Source organism: Cervus canadensis, chromosome 22 (genome assembly GCF_019320065.1).
Source record: "Cervus canadensis isolate Bull #8, Minnesota chromosome 22, ASM1932006v1, whole genome shotgun sequence".
Classification (NCBI taxonomy): Eukaryota; Metazoa; Chordata; class Mammalia; order Artiodactyla; family Cervidae; genus Cervus; species Cervus canadensis.
This window is the reverse complement of record NC_057407.1, coordinates 40,741,144-40,757,152: the sequence shown is the minus strand read 5'-3', so window position 1 is coordinate 40,757,152 and position 16,009 is coordinate 40,741,144. Positions and strand designations below refer to the sequence as shown.

Genomic DNA, 16,009 nt, shown 5'->3' with positions numbered 1-16,009 from the left:
CCTCCAGGCTCCTCTGTCCATGGGATTTCCCAGGCAAGAATACTGGAGTGGGTTGTCCTTCTCCAGGGGATCTTCCCAATCCAGGGACTGAACCCGTTTCTCTTAAGTCTCCTGCTTTGACAGGCAGGTTTTTTAGCACTAGCACCACCTGGGAAGCCCTCCAGTCCCAGCTTTGCTACTTATCAACTGCATAATAGTAGGGGAATCATTCTCATTTTTACTCTTGAAAATGAGAATAATATTAATCTCTCCCACATAGAGCTGTTTTTAAGATTAAGTGGGATGAATAAGAATCAGTTAACACAGTTCTAAGCACATACCAAGTACCTGATGAATTTATGCACGAAATGTCCAGGCAGTGGCAAAGGCAGCCCACCTTCCTTGGCTCAAGGGCCAGTACGGTTTGCCTGACCAGTTTCTCTGGCAGTAAATGTTCACCGGAAGGGTAACAGTCACTGCGACGGACTCTTTCATTGTCCTGCTCAGTAGCCAGTGCAGAACTTGCCGGAAAGCCCTGCTTGTTTGAAGGAGAAGGTAAACAGTAATGTGCCAATTACTCTCATAGTGGATGTGGCTTGCTGGCTCACTCAAAGTTAGAATAACCATTCCCTGGGATTTCCTTTTCTTGTCCTAAATAGATCTCTGCAGTCAAGAGGCAAATGCAGTTTCTCAGCTGTGGAACCAGGTGTGTACATGGCTGGGCGTTTTCCTCCTTGGCTCTCCATGTGCTCTTGGAGCCCACAGCGTAACAAACACAAAGGAACAACAAGCAGAATAAAGAATTGGCATGGTACGACTTTCTAAGTGGAAGTGTGGGGGCTGTGGAGAAAGAGAAGAAGCTCAGTGGAGGAAGGGAAAAAGCTCACTGAGGAAAGGCCAGCTCTAAATTTGTGTATTTCTACAGTGAATCGGGTTGTCTCTCTTAACAAGATCACCTCTGGGCCAAAGTGAGTTACACTTAGATGCACAGTGGTTTCTTGAAATTCACTTTGGATTTTATGGTCTAATCCTGAGTGCTAAGGACCAGTATCACTCTCTGCAAAGGGACGTTATTTTGTTCTTCTGAAACCCAAGTTACTACAAGTTGATCTATAAGGCCATTCCCTCCTGTTGAACTTTGGTAACCCCAAATCTTAATCTTATCATCTGCATGGCCAACCTGTTTATTTGAAAATATAGACAAATGCTGTATACTAGTTATCTTTATTTACTTCTCCTTTGGTTAAGTTTTGGGGATGTGTTTATCATTTTACTACATTGACCTAGACTGCTATTTATTGAAGCTTGTGTTGCTTCTTTATTTTTCTCTTCCCTCTCGCATTCTTGCTATTTTGGATAGATAACTCTCTGAAAAAGTGTCTGAGATGGTTAGGTCTCAACTTCAATTATGAAGAAATGGAATGTATGGACTTAGAAGCAGCTTTTCTATGAGAGAATTTAGCACCTTTGGGTTAATATATGGGCTTCCCTGGTGGCACAGGGGTAAAGAATCCAACTGCCAGTACAGGAGATGTGGGTTTGATACTTGGGTAGAGAAGATCCCCTGGAGAAGGAAATGATCCATCTGCTCCAGTATTCTTTCCTGCGAAATCCCATGGACAGGGGTCCCTGGTGGGCTACAGTGCATGGGGTCGCAGAAGACTCAGACACAACTTAGGGACTTAAATGATGACAACGGGTTAATAAATGTCTGTCAGCTACATCTTCATTTGTGGGCTAAGATGTGAGCTTTTAACAGGCTTGGCTGTTCACGTGGTTCCCTAATTTAAAATAAGTATGAAAACAGCTGTCACTAAAAAGGGATAAACAACTAAAAATATTTATTGCGGGAAATAAAAAAGTTAACCAAAGTATTTTATTGATACATTCTTGGACAATATCACAGAATTGAAAGAGAATGGAAAGGGGAATTTTTCAGCAAGGGTGTTTCTCCACTAAATTGGCACATGAGCAGCAGGATTAACGAAAGTACTTCTTACAAACAGTAAAAAACATACATGCTCTTTTTTTTAAAGTCCTTATCACACTGATCAGTCATAGGGGGGCATGAACCAAACCTCAAGACATGAAAAATCCATATTCTTTCCTTCAAATAGTTTAATCATTATTAAAATTATTGCAAAATACCCATATCCTAATTAAAGTAACGAAAGGGAACACAAATACAAATATTGAACATAAATGAGTAACGTGTACTGTAAAATACATTACTGGCATGCATTCCCAAGATCAAGACCTCTATTCCGTTCAGCCAATACCTTTTTCCCTTGTGACCTATCTCATACCAAAGACAGGTAAGGTATACTTTTCTCAGCACAGTTTTTGGTCTTTAAATATCTTTTTTTTTTGTCTTTAAAAAAAAATAACATGATTTGCAGCAGTACTATAATCATAATGATACAGTCACGTACATACATTTTTTCTTTTTAGTCTGCCGAGAACCTTTTAAAATTTTAATCATTTCAAAGTTTTCCCCAAAGATTCCGCCGTCTGAAAGAATAGGGTTCTATGAAAACAGGGCATTCGAAAACAAACAGTGAACCGAGGTACAACATTGGATGGCAAAGTGCAAAAGTCCTCACAAACTGTACAGAAAATTTCAAAACCTTGCAGCCTGGAAGTACAGACGTAGAAAGACTGGGCAGCCCCCAAAACGGTCATTGAGGTTCTCAAGGGGTTCACCCTCAAGAGCCTGGGTGGGACTTGAGTCTCAATGCTCCCTTTGGTAGGGAAAGTCCAGAGTTGCAGCCGAGTTGGCAGTGCTGATGCCAGTGACTTATTAAGCCAAGATAAAGTAAGAATATTTCATAAAGCAGCTGTGTAGGACACTTGGATCCTCTACCATTGGGCTCCTGGCCGGGGATGCTCCTCTGGTGATGGGAAGCAGGCTGGACCAAAAGAGTCCAATGCCAGGTTGGGTGACAAAATAACTGAGGGTCGTCCTCCTCCATGGTTCCATGGAATGGAACAGGTTAGATAACCAGGTTATTATAACTGACATACTTCTTTTTTGCAGCAGGGCCTGAAAGATAAATGTGAAAGAGTCAGTTGTGACAGGGACTTTATTTACAAGGGTAGAAGCAGAATTAGATCTGTGATAACTTTGGGTGCCAAGTCAAGATGGGACTGTGCAAATGGCGCTGGATTCCTTTGCCTAATTATAGGATTTATTTGCTAGAATCTGCTGTGCCCAGCAATTCTGAAACCATCTGGGTTCTCTATTCTGACATATTTCCAAACTTTTTTATGGCCCACACCATTAGTAAATTTATCAGTGGGTCTCATGCTTTCCAATTAGCTTAAAGGACCCACCCATGTTGTAGTAAATTTCCTTTTGTGATCTTCTCCCAGACCTTCTCATAATAAATGGCTCTTGCTTGGCAAAGGTCTGTCCTGGGTCACTGGAATTAATTTAGGTTGACAGTAGGCTAGACCAACCAGAATGCCTTTTCTGGTTTTGATTTACACAATCAAATTACTATAGATTGACTTTTATAGTGTTCTCATTAGTAAGTTGTAAATGGTAATTTGCAAAATTGTTTCCATCAAGGTTTGAAGCTTACTTAAACCTGCCAGGAATCTCAACATGCATAGACTACTTTGTTTTCCTTAAATGTAGACTACATTCTTTTTATATTTGGTGCAGTGAATTTAGGACTCTTGGTCACTGATTCACTCACTCACTCTTTAATTCATTTTTTCGGTAGGTGTGCGTCAGTTGCCTACCATACGGCAGACAGGAGGCAAGGCACTGGGGAGCAGCTGATGAGCAAGTCAGACCCTTCCCTGTCCTCCTGATGGAAACAAAGACACCGAGATCCCAAGGTATGTCTCTGCTCTATATTCTAGTTCCCAATATCAAGTCATACACGTTACTGTCAAATGAAATGGTCTTTATTCATTAAATCTTTGTGGTTTTGCATCAGCTTCTGTTGGACACAAGATAACCATCACATAGCATTTACTGATGACTTTACTTACTGTTAGGTTGTAAATCTTTTGCTCATTTAACACAAACAGGTAGCAAGAATTCTTCAAGAACGTGGTTGTTGTTATTGTTGTAATTGCTTTACAATGCTGTGTTAGTCTCTGCTGTGCAGTGAAGTGAACCAGCCATATGTATACATATATCCCTCTACCCATCCCTCCTGTCTAGGTCATCACAGAGCACTGAGCTGAGCTTCCTGTGCTTTATAGTAAGTAGGGATTTCTGTGTGAATTCAGAGGCAAGGAGGAGCCACAGTGACATACGAAAAGAGACTTTGTACTTTGAGTAAGGCAGTCAGTGTGTTACAGAAGTATATACATTCATGTACAGCCTACAACAAAGCTGATCTTAGGTTCTGGATTAAATATTGAGAGTCTCCTGAGAAATTCTGGTTTGAAGACATAGGCTTATTTCCCTATTAGATCATGTTGCATTTATTAACTAAAACTAGAGGGAAAAGTATTATCTTGCTATATATAATATAGATTTTCAATGTAATTATATGAAATAGGGGATCCCCCAGAAAATTGGGTCATGAGGCTGGTCACTGTGCATCTTCAGTCAATAAATGCATGACTCCATTAATTCCTCAGTCTTCTAAAAATGTTCCCATTGTTATCACGGCCTTCATTGTCTTCAACAGTTCTTGGTTTGCAGTCATGTAGAAAAACTTTCTAAATATATGCATATATATATATATATATATATATAACTTTTTTAACACTGAAGCTTATTTACAGTGTTGCATCTAGAAAACCCCAGCTTTACAGTTGCAAGAAATAGTCACAGCATGCCTTGTCAAACACCCACATTATAATCATCCTCAAGACAAAGGGAAGGAAAAGAAATAGGAAACCCAGAAGCTGATCCTGACCTAGATATCTGAGACTACTTCTTTGCCTGGTTAATTAAGATTGTTTTCTGTATAACCATAGCTGTCTAGTGGAAAAAGCCCAATGTATTTGAAATTCCTCAAACTTTTTACTATGAAACACACACACATTATTCAGGAGGAACATTCATTGTAAGAGTCTTAGTAGAAAGAGTAAGAAGGATAGAAGATATTGTCCATGAGTTTCAAATTTGAGCATTCATTTGCATTTAAAGATGAGGTCATAGTAAAAAAAAAAAAAGAAATTTAAAAACCTAGAAGTGAGAATGACAAAGGGAATTCACTGTTGCCTGCAGTGGATTGTCTGTTGTGTTCTCTAGTAACTTTGAGATGAGGGCTTCTGATGCTGCGTTGGGCTCACCTGACCCAGGGTCTGATTGAGTTCTAGCCCTTACTCGAGGTGTGACCTAGACCTGTCCCATGACACACTGCATTTCTCCGAGCCTTTGTAAAATAGGTAGAATAATTATCACCCTGCGGGTTGTTAATGGCACAAATGTATGAAATATCCCAGCTTCTTGTCCGATAACACAATAACTGTCTCTTCAAATTATAAAGTTCCATATATATGCTTAGCACCCATACATGCTTTCTCTGCAGAACAGCTTAGAAACTTGGCAGCAAAATAATAGAGTTGCATAAATCCTACCATGAGTATTTTTTTATTTTATTTGAATTTTTTGTTTTATACTGAAGTATAGTCAATTAACAATGTTGTGATAGTTTCAGGTGCATAGCAGAGCCACTCAGCCATACATATACAGGTATCCATTATCCCCCAAACTCCCCTCCTGTCCAGGCTGCCCTATAACATTTAGAAGAGTTCCCTGTGCTATACAGTAGATCCTTGTTGGTTATGCATTTTTTTCTCAGGTTGCTGTAATTCTTTACTTTTTCTTTTTTTCCCATTTATTTTTATTAGTTGGAGGCTAATTACTTTACAATATTTTAGTGGTTTTTGCCATAAATTGACATGAATCAGCCATGGATTTATATGTGTTCCCCATCCTGAACCCCCCTCCCACCTCCCTCCCCATCCCATCCCTCTGGGTCATCCCAGTGCACCAGCCCTGAGCACTTGTCTCATGCATTCAACCTGGACTGGCGATCTGTTTCACACTTGAGAATATACATGTGTCAATGCTGTTCTCTCAGATCATCCCACCCTCGCTTCTCCCATAGAGTCCAAAAGTCTGTTTCCTACATCTGTGTCTCTTTTTCTGTCTTGCACATAGGGTTATTGTTATCATCTTTCTAAATTCCATATATATGCGTTAGTATGCTGTAAGGTTCTTTATCTTTCTGGCTTACTTCACTCTGTATAATGGGCTCCAGTTTTATCCATCTCATTAGAACTGATTCAAATGTATTCTTTTTAATGGCTGAGTAATATTCCATTGTGTATATGTACCACAGCTTTCTAAATCCATTCGTCTGCTGATGGGCATCTAGGTTGCTTCCATGTCCTGGCGATTATGAACAGTGCTGCGATGAACATTGGGGTACATGTGTCTCTTTCAGATATGGTTTCCTCTACTACTATTTAACATAGTTTTGGAAGTTTTGGCCACAGCAATCAGAGCAGAAAAAGAAATAAAAGGAATCCAGATAGGAAAAGAAGAAGTGAAACTCTCACTGTTTGCAGATGACATGATCCTCTACATAGAAAACCCTAAAGACTCTACCAGAAAATTACTAGAGCTGATCAATGAATATAGTAAAGTGGCAGGATATAAAATTAACACACAGAAATCCCTTGCATTCCTATATACTAACAATGAGAAAACAGAAAGAGAAATTAAGGAAATAATACCATTCACCATTGCAACAAAAAGAATAAAATACTTAGGAGTATATCTACCTAAAGAAACAAAAGACCTATACATAGAAAACTATAAAACACTGATGAAAGAAATCAAAGAGGACACAAATAGGCAGAGAAATATACCATGTTCATGGATTGGAAGAATCAATATTGTGAAAATGAGTGTACTACCCAAAGCAGTCTATAGATTCAATGCAATCCCTATCAAGCTACCAACAGTATTCTTCATAGAACTAGAACAAATAATTTCACAATTTGTATGGTTATGCATTTTAAATATAGCAGTGTGTACATGTCCATCCCAAACTCCCTAACTATACTTTCTCCCCATCCTTCCCTTCTGATAACCATGAATTCATTCTCTAAGTCTGTGATTTTGTTTCTGTTTTGTAAGTACTTTGTTTGTAACATTATTTTAGATTCCACATCTAAGTGGTGTGATATTTGTCTTTGTCTGACATTGCTCAATATGATAAGTTCTGGGTCCTTCCATGTTGCTGCAAATGGCATTGTTTCATTGGCTTGTGCTCAGAAACCTTAACTCCTAGAATGACAATTTCTGTACTTTTCAGAGCACTGTCCAATTATTAGAGTATTTATTTTTAAACCATTCTAGCCTTATAAGTAAATAAAATAAGAGCCTATGTTGTCTGATAACTTTATTTGAACCACAATGTGATTTATGGCCCAGGAAAGAAAATTGCTTAGTTCAAAATAGTCGTGCAGTGAAATACTCAGTAAGGAAGTATGCTTTTTATTGTTAAGAATTTTTTTCTTTTATAAGATTATGAATTTGAAGGAACAATGAGTATTAGGCATGGCCCCTATGGAATTTTTAAAGCCATCTCTATCAGAAGTTCTGAAAGCAAGAGAACCTTTAGGAGCTGGTATTCACAATGAGACAGTGCTGCAGACACTGGTTTGGAAATGAATTACTAATTCACATTTGCTAATTAAGAAAGCTCAGGCATTCCAACTTATTCTTGGTGTTCTGTCAAAATCAAGCTCAATTAACTTCAGTGAACTAGTTGTTTTCTTCTTAATTTTCTCTGAGCCTTTTTGTCCCACAAAAATTTCTTGAAGTTTTTTCTGTGAAATGTTTGTCACTCAGACCATAGGAAATAAAGGATAAGGGGAAAAAATGGAGAAGACATAATCTAATGGATATAGTAGGAACCAATGAATTATGGGAAACAGTGAGTAAGTAAAATTAAATAGGGTTGTTTTCTCTTGTCTACGTTTAATTTCTTATTTTTCTTAAATAACAAGGAATTCAATACTTTGGTAACAAAGACCACATGTTTTACTGAGCACTTAAAAAAAAATTCAAATGTGTGTGTAGATATGGGTACCTGTCACTGTCAGGAAGCTAGAGACCTTCTCTTCCGAGTACCTAGGAAATGTGTCATACAACGTCATTGCTCCATATTTACTACTGTGTGCAATAATGTATGTATTACTTAATGTGTGTTACTATAGAAGGGCCTCTGCTCTCTGAAGTCCCTGTCAGCTCTGGGAGGATCTTAGGGGAAAATGGAACACAAAAAAATACATGGAAACCTCATGGACTTGGCCACCATTCTTTTTTCTCGCTGCAGTGTCCCTGTAGTGCTGTTACATACAAAACTAACCATTGTTTCAGCTCCTCAGATTTCATTTGTAAGTTAAACCACAGCACTATTTTTTGCCACTTAGGATCCAAGAAGGGCCAAAGTAGCCCAGCTAAAATTGAGAAATCAATTTTCAATTCTGACATGAAAGGAGTCAATGAACATTTTAGTGTTTCTTTGAAAAGACCTAATTGGTACTTTAAGATGTAGAATGTCAAGCACAGGTTTACACAGTTCTTAAAATGTGCATTTAAGGCAAAATATACAAACTTGTGTTTTGAAACAGGTTTTTGCTTAGCAAAGCTGATGTCTAGGTAATTTGATTAAGGTCACATTGTTTGGCCTTGGAAAAGAAAGATGCACTGAAATACTGCATCACAGATTTCTACTTTTTCATATGCACTTTGCCCAGGCAGTGAGATCCTTTTGTATATTGGCGGTTTCAGTATATCATGGATCCCAGAATTTTGGAGCATGTTTTGAATGCAGTGCAGTGATTTGTCCAAGACTGAAGATATGCATTAAAGCCCTTCTTAAGGGTAACATTACAAATAAGGTGATAGTGATAAAATAGTAGCAGAATAGTACCTAGTGATCCTGGATGAAAAGCTGGACCTAAAATCCAGGCCTTACTCTTTGGGGGCAGGAGTTTCACAAGTCTATTTATCCATCCCTTTATTTCATCAGGTGTTACCAAAAGTTCAAGTGTGATAGTGGTTTGGCTAACAACTGGTGGCACGAAGGCAGAGAAAAGTAGTCTCTGTTCTGAAATAGTTTGTGGTTCAGTCCAATTCAGCACATATTTATGGAGCATCTGCTGTGTGTCAGACACTGTTACAGTCAGGGACAATATAGATACGTAATGTGGAGGTGCACTCTGTCCTTTGAGTGAGGCACTTACTGTCTACCGCAGGAAGGCGGATTGTTTCTTACAAAAAATAGATGCAGCCATTTCTTGTTAATGGCAGTTGTATCCTGTGAAGTTACTGCAAACATCGAGTTTGTAATCCATGCCTGAACAAAGCTTATCTAACAGGTTTCTTTTTCCCTAGAAGGCACATCTAACCTTCCCTTACTTAAGGAACCCTAGATAGCACTTCCAGCTTCCCTGGTGGCTTAGATGGGTTGGGAAGATCCCCTGGAGGAGGACAGGGCAACCCACTCCAGTATTCTTGCCTGGAGAATCCCATGGACAGAGGAGCCTGGTGGGCTACAGTCTGTGGGATTGCAACAATCAAAGGGGTCACAAAGAGTCTGAGCAACTTTCACTTTTCTCAGACAGCACTTCACTCTGCTCAGTGAAACACTAAAATAACCCAAAAAAGTACAAATGCGTGAAGCACAGGGATTCAATAGACTGCAGGAGCACACTTTTTTTTTTTTTTTTTTGCACATAAGAGCTGAGAAAAGGTAAAAATATCGCCCTGTTGACCTACTCTGAGACTTCATATGTTCGGTGGCAAATATCCTCCTGCCCTGCATAATACCCACAAACACTTGCAAAAACACTGCAGTGTTGCTTTTGGTGTTACAATCAGTTTCAGCAAATAGTTGAGTTTGCAAATTGGGGATCTATGAATAATGAGACTCAATACCATGATGAGGTCAGGTGATCTCAAACACCAGGGAAAAGGTGGCCAAAATGAGTAGAGAGGGATTCGGGCAAAGAACCTTGTCCTCGAAAGGTGGCCCTTGAGATTCAGAGGGGGATGTCATTTGAGCAGAATTTGAAAGGAGATAAGAAAGAAGCTATGCAGATAGTTGGGCCTCAGAATGATGGCAGGGGCAAAGCCCTGAGCGAAGCTGGCAGCTGAAAGGCCAGGGTGTCTGGAACAAAGAGTGAATTGTGCGTGGAGAATTCCAACCCTGCCAGGAGGTGATATCACTAATGTGCGCACAGAGGAAGGTGGAAAATCTTGCCTGAGACACTTGGAAGAGGTTTCAAAGTAGAGGGAATACAGAATTGTGTCTTGAACAGTGAACTAGAGATATTTCCCTGCCTGGAGACATGGGTGTCAGGGCACCCTTCTACCTGGAGAGTGCCACATTAGTTTTTTTCTGTGAAAAAGCTCAGGGTTTTGAGAGAAGAGAAAAAAGTGAGGAGTTTGGCAAGGGTTCATGAAGAGAAGAAAGAATATTAGGAGAGAGATGGAAGGAAAGTTAATCTGATTGCCAAGAGTATTTTATGCTGGGTGTAAGGTTCTGGATTTTTGGATGAACTGTGAGCATCTTACCCATATTTGACAGAATGAGAGAGGTGGAAGATGGGAAGTGCAGGAAGGGAGATCAGCTTGGAGTTGACAGAGAGATGAGGATTGTGTTTGTAGTGAGTGGGATTCCAAGATGAAACCACAGTGGGGCTGTCTATGAGCAAGCAGCTCCTAGGGCCACCTGTGCCCTTAGCACCACCACGCTGTCCTGGGGATGAGAACGTAGGCGAGAGCCTGTTTGGTCACTGTGGTGGGGAAGTATGCTTGAGGCCAGAGCTGTGCTGTTTGTTTTAATTTGGGAGTGGCTGTATGTGACATGACAATCAAGTTCTGTTGTGCTTGGTTCAGCTGACTTGTTTGGCAGTGGCTTAGAGGACCAGTGTGCTCAAAGGAGGGGAAACCAGAGAAGACTGTTATTCTTGGCAAAGGAAAGAGACAAAGGAAACCTTCACTTTTCTTCCTTTCTTGGAATCTAACTCAGCTTAACCTGTGGCTAAAAAGCAGGGCTTGCCAACTGAAGCTCTGTGCAGGTGGGAACATCCCCTGGACTGTATATTTGGATCCTGGCTTTGGAAGGTGGAAGGATTAGATTCTCTTCCAGGTGACAGAAGTCAGGCAGAGCTTCAGTTTACAGCAAATGCAAAGCACATGTCTACTAGGTATTAAACACGGGCTGCTGGGGATGCAGAGGGAATAAGACATACTCCTGTCCTCAAGGAGCACTCAGTCAGGTAGACCAGGTGCCCCTCAATATGCACACACATACATTTATCACAGGATGACTAAAGATGTTAGGTCTCTGGTTGGGGTCAGTTGAAACTGATGACAAGGGGCCTACTCATGTCTGTTTGCTGCTGCTGCTAAGTCACTTCAGTCATGTCCGACTCTGTGTGACCCCATAGACGGCAGCCCACCAGGCTCCCCCATCCCTGAAAAGAACACTGGAGTGGGTTGCCATTTCCTTCTCCAGTGCATGAAAGTGAAAAGTGAAAGTGAAGTTGCTCACTTGTGTCCGACTCTCAGCGACCCCATGGACTGCAGCCCACCAGGCTCCTCCGTCCATGAGATTGTCCAGGCAAGAGTACTGGAGTGGGGTGCCATTACCTTCTCCCCTGTCTGTTTGATAGTCCTTGAAACTTCTCCTTTTGACTTTAGGCTTTCTGCCAGGCTTCTTTCTCCTTCCTTCTGAGATAATAGTGACGAGGAAGCTGGTAGCCCTGACCCAGTTTGTTCCCTGGAGCATGAAAGTCCTCTGATATTCATAGCTATTGGGTAGTTCTTCTAGTCCCCCAGTCAGAGGAAACTGAAGGGTTGTTTATTACAGAGAATGATCAAGAGTAATCACAAGTATTAGTTGAGGGAAGAGAAAAGAGACTTTGTGGTCACATAAAAGATGGATGGACCAACCATCCTATCTCTGAATACAGACAGGGGCTCCTACTGGAGAAATTGAAGGAATGCACTGGAATTTGGTCATGGTTGGGGTCTAATGATAGTGAGCCTAGTTCTCTAACTCTGTACTCCCATTACCAATCATAACCACACACACCGTGCTTACTTACAATGCTTCCAGAAATTCTACCTTCATTGCTCTGTGTAAAAGTGCTTTCTCTCCTCTCCTTTTCTTAAACACATTGCAAATCTGTTCATTTGAATAGGGTGAATTGCGACTGGCATTCAAGTTTAACTCCTTCAGGTTCAAGGTATATGAATGTATTTAACAATCCCTTGGGATTTTTCATGGAACAATAAACTGTGGAAAATTCTGAAAGAGATGGGAATACAGACCACCTGACCTGCCTCTTGAGAAACCTGTATGCAGGTCAGGAAGCAACAGTTAGAACTGGACATGGAACCACAGACTGGTTCCAAATAGGAAAACAAGTACGTCAAGGCTGTATATTATCACCCTGCTTATTTAACTTATATGCAGAGTACATCATGAGAAACACTGGGCTGGAAGAAGCACAAGCTGGAATCAAGATTGCCAGGAGAAATATCAATAGCCTCAGATATGCAGATGACACCACCCTTATGGCAGAGAGTGAAGAGGAACTAAAAAGCCTCTTGATGAAAGTGAAAGAGGAGAGTGAAAAAGTTGGCTTAAAGCTTAACATTCTGAAAACTAAGATCATGGCATCTAGTCCCATCACCTCATGGGAAGTAGATGGGGAGACAGTGGAAACAGTGTCAGACTTCATTTTTTGGGGCTCCAAAATCACTGCAGATGGTGACTGCAGCCATGAAATTAAAAGACGCTTACTCCTTGGAAGGAAAGTTATGACCAACCTAGATAGCATATTAAAAAGCAGAGACGTTACTTTGCCAACAAAGGTCTGTCTGGTCAAGGCTATGGTTTTTCCAGTGGTCATGTATGGATGTGAGAGTTGGACTGTGAAGAAAGCTGAGCGCTGAAGAATTGATACTTTTGAACTGTGGTGTTGGAAAAGACTCTTGAGAGTCCCTTGGACTGCAAGGAGATCCAACCAGTCCATCCTAAAGGACATCAGTCCTGGGTGTTCATTGGAAGGACTGATGCTGAAGCTGAAACTCCAGTACTTTGGCCACCTCATGCGAAGAGTTGACTCATTGGAAAAGATCCTGATGATGGGAGGGATTGGGGGCAGGAGGAGAAGGGGGCGACAGAGGATGAGATGGCGGGATGGCATCACCGACTCGATGGGCATGAGTTTGAGTAAACTCCGGGAGTTTGTGATGGACAGGGAGGCCTGGCATGCTGCGATTCATGGGGTCGCAAAGAGTCGGATACGACTGAGCGACTGAACTGAAACTGGGATTTTTCAAATTATCAAATTCCTAATTTTAAATGCTTGGTTTACAGTCTTTCCTTCAATGTATTCTGTTTGCCCTGAGGCTGTCTAATGGATCTTTCCACAGTACCTGTACCTCTTTGAAGTCTTGGTTAGAGCACTTGGGGTATAACTTGATTGATTCTGATAGGAGACTGAAATTCCCGTTACTAGAATTCAGCAGGGGTTTGTGGAAGTGAACACTGAGTTGGATTCAAAGCACTGGGTCTCGAGAGACTTGATGGGGAAGCTGAAAGGTTGCCTGCTATCAGAAGGGATAAAGAGACTGAAGCTAGAAGACCAGGGACTGAGTGTTAGATGCTATTAGAGAATCATGTTGAACTTGGTTAGATGTGATAATGAGGTAATAGTAGAGTTGGAGAATGTCTCCATTTTGTAATAAGGTAAAATACTTTGGAGTAATGTCTCATGATATCTGATAACCAACTTTCAAATGGTTCAAGGCAGAGATACATAGATAGATATGCATGAATCAAAAATGGTAAAATATTAACAGTGGCTATCTTGGTAGTGGATTATACCACCACCCATTCAACTTTTCTGCATGTTTGAGAAGTTTCATGTCCAAAACAAAATGTATGCTTTAGCACTTTGCTCAGAGATAGTTCTACTTTATCTTATAGTATCTGCCACTGAGAAGTAATACTCTTGACATAGTCATGTATCTCAGAGAAGAAATAAAAAGAATTGCAATAGTTTCCATGGCCTGGTGTAGAATTCTATTGGTCATAATTCAAGAGTGATTATGAAAACCCCTACCAGCATAAAAGAACAGTGGGAAAATGTAAGGACATAAGAAGTACAAGGATAGCCATTGACCAACTGTATGACCTTGGGCAAGATACTGTCATCTCTCTGTGGCTTAGTTTCTTCTGGAAAATGGACCTAACAGTAGCATCAACCTCTAGGGTCCTTAGGAAGATTGAAGGTGGTAACATATGTAAGACACTCAGAATGTGCTCACATGTAATTTTCCCATGTGTAGCTATGATTAGTCTTCTCTCTGAGTGCACGTAGAGAACTCCTCTCCCACACATAACACTGACTCGTTTGTGCATATTTTTTCTCTTGGAAGAAAGAATTCCTCCAAAGCAGGTCAAGCTGCCTGTACAATGAGACTAAACGCATTAATGACTGGATGCTTGTTAGGGTGCTGACAGCAATCCCTGAGGAGGTTTGAGGAGTGGTCAGAGCACCTGGTAGATTTCATCTGTTCATTGGAAAAGGGACCTGTCAGGTCACTGTCAACATGTTGCCACTTCCATCCATTTGCACCACTGTCATCAGCCAGCATTTCATCTCTGCAGAAGTGTGATATTGAAATCCTGAGCTATGAGAGGTTTTATCAGTTACCTGGAGGGCTTGGTGGTTTCTACTGTGGCAGAAGTGATGGCTTTTTACTGTGCCAGACAGGCTTGTACACCTAATCAATGGTTGTTGCTACTCCTACAAACCGTCTCTGTCATCTCTGTGCAGTATTGGAGATGGTAATCATTGATTCCAGAGGCACTTATGTTGGGTTGTTGGCAAAATCAATTGCTGGAATTTTTAAACTGTGCATCTGTTAATATATTGCCTTTATCCATTTTTCCATTTTGATTGAATAAATTGGATCTCTACTGATGAGTGTCCTAAGACTGTCAGATTAGTTGAGATGAGTTCTCCTTTATTTATTCACTGCTCAGATTTGCAGTTTGGAATTGAGCTGTGTCTGCATTGATAAAGTGAAGATTGGCCCAAGAATCAAGCCAATTCTATCAGAAAGACTGAGACCAAAACTATCCTCGGGTAACTGTGACATATGAGTGTTTCTGACCTCTGGGTCCATGTTACCCAGGTTAGTTATGAAACAGACTGAGCTGTTATCACTCCATCACATTTTTTCCAGGCAGATTTTATGTATAAAACACCCCAAGTGACCTGTAATATCCCAAAGGGCATTCCAAGTGAGTTGATTAAAGATGGAGTGGGGTGAGTCCTTATGGAAACAGTCAACACTGCTGAGTTGATGGGGCATGAACATTTTTTTTTCTTGATAGTTCTTCTTTCCAAGAAGTTGAGAAACATATGATTCTTGGACAAGGTATCAACAAGTCCAAACTTGGGCTCTGAATGTAGTAGCATTTGTTAAACACGCAATATGTACAAGAAAATCTCAAGCACCTAATATTTACAAATTCTTTAATCCTTCCAGCCAGCTGTATGAGGCAGGTACCAATATTATCCCACCTTTACTAAAAGGCTGATGCTGGGAAAGACTGAAGGCAGGAGGAGAAGGGGATGACAGGATAAGATGGTTGGAAGGCATCATTGACTCGATGGACATGAGTTTGAGCAAGCTCCAGGAGTTGGTGATAGACAGGGAAGCCTGGCATGCTGCAGTCCATGGGGTCACAAAGAATTGGACATGACTGAGTGACTGAACTGAACTTAAAAAAGACATCACGAGTTAGGGAGACTAACGAACACATCCTGTCATAATAAATATCCCCACCTTTTTTGAACTTTTGTTATTGATAGGGTGAGAGAGGTGGAACTGATGTCAGGGGTCATAGATCTTTCTCACTCAAATGTTTACCAACTGTCCCCTCTCTACATGGCAGAGCTGGACAGGAAGTTGCAAGGAAACTTCTCTGCAGCTCACTGCTTTCTG

At 40.8% G+C, this 16,009-nt stretch overlaps 1 protein-coding gene across 1 annotated transcript in view; it reads right to left on the bottom strand.

Moving 5' to 3' along the window:
* Positions 1–1,833: 1,833 nt before the first annotated feature.
* GRM7 (glutamate metabotropic receptor 7) overlaps positions 1,834–16,009 on the bottom strand; it is an 872,015-nt gene continuing 857,839 nt past the window's right edge. The window contains exon 10 of the mRNA XM_043443173.1: positions 1,834–3,022. Within this exon, the coding sequence (XP_043299108.1) occupies positions 2,973–3,022 (50 nt within the window). The 3' untranslated portion in view covers positions 1,834–2,972. The remainder of the gene's footprint in view (positions 3,023–16,009) is intronic.